We start from the raw sequence: 868 nt of genomic DNA on the forward strand, positions 1-868 counted from the left end.
CTTCTCCGCGGAGTCCTTCCTCCTTGCCCGAGACTACAGCCCCCGGCGTGCAGCGCGCCGCCGCCGCAGGGGGCTCCGGGGCCGAGGACAGGGCCGCGCGGGGCCCGCTGGGAATTGTAGTTCGCGGAGGCGGGACGCCGGCTGCCGCCCGCACCCCAGCGAACTCCACCCCCCAGCAGGCCCCGCGGCGGCGGCGGTCACGTGGCCGGGGGCGGCGCACGGTGGTGGAGGCGGCGGCGGCGGCGCTGCTGGGGCTGCGGGAGGGAGGTGGCTGCGCGGTGCGGGCTGTTGTTGTTGCGCTGCCCGCGGCTCCCCCCCCCGCGCCCCGCCCGGCTCGGCTCGGCTCGGCTCGGCTCGCAGCGCCCGGAGGCCCGGCAGCATGAGCGACAACGATGACATCGAGGTGGAGAGCGACGTGAGTGGCGCCCCCTGCCCCCCTGCGGCCCGGCCCGTGTCAGGCCCGGCCCGGCCCGGCCCGGCTCGGCTCGGCTCGGCTCGGCGCGGGCAGCGGCGCTGACAGTAACGCGTGTGTTTCTCTATCTCTCTCTTATTGCAGGAAGAGCAGCCGAGGTTTCAGTCTGCGGTACGTGCCTGCCTTTCCTTGCTTACCGCCCGCCCCCGCCCGCCCGGCACGGCACGGCCCGGCCCGGCCCGGGCAGCCAGGCCGCGCCGGTGTGAGCGCTAGGGTGGGGGTCGGGGGGGGCCAGGCCGGGTGCGCAGGGAGCGGATCTAGGGGACCCGACCCAGCTGGCTCTAAGTTCATGTGATCCGAGACGGACATGTACTGTGAGCTACCAGGGGTTGGGATCCAGGCCGGGGCAGGGCGACGCAGGCTCAGAGATCCAGGCTGGGAGGTGTGTATAGGGGA

The 868-nt window shown here is 74.7% G+C and overlaps 1 protein-coding gene across 4 annotated transcripts in view; it reads left to right on the forward strand.

The window, feature by feature from the left end:
* Positions 1-227: 227 nt before the first annotated feature.
* Positions 228-868, forward strand: part of MAX (MYC associated factor X) — a 13306-nt gene continuing 12665 nt past the window's right edge. For 2 of the 4 annotated variants that reach the window (XM_026661117.1, XM_026661118.1), the window contains exons 1-2: positions 228-415; positions 557-583. In XM_026661117.1, coding sequence (XP_026516902.1) covers positions 380-415; positions 557-583 — 63 coding nt within the window. In that variant the 5' untranslated portion in view covers positions 228-379. The remainder of the gene's footprint in view (positions 416-556; positions 584-868) is intronic. The other 2 variants (XM_026661119.1, XM_026661120.1) reach the window with 1 other exon arrangement.

The sequence above is a fragment of the Terrapene carolina genome, unplaced genomic scaffold (genome assembly GCF_002925995.2).
Source record: "Terrapene carolina triunguis isolate 2854851 unplaced genomic scaffold, T_m_triunguis-2.0 Scaffold926, whole genome shotgun sequence".
Taxonomy (NCBI): Eukaryota; Metazoa; Chordata; order Testudines; family Emydidae; genus Terrapene; species Terrapene triunguis.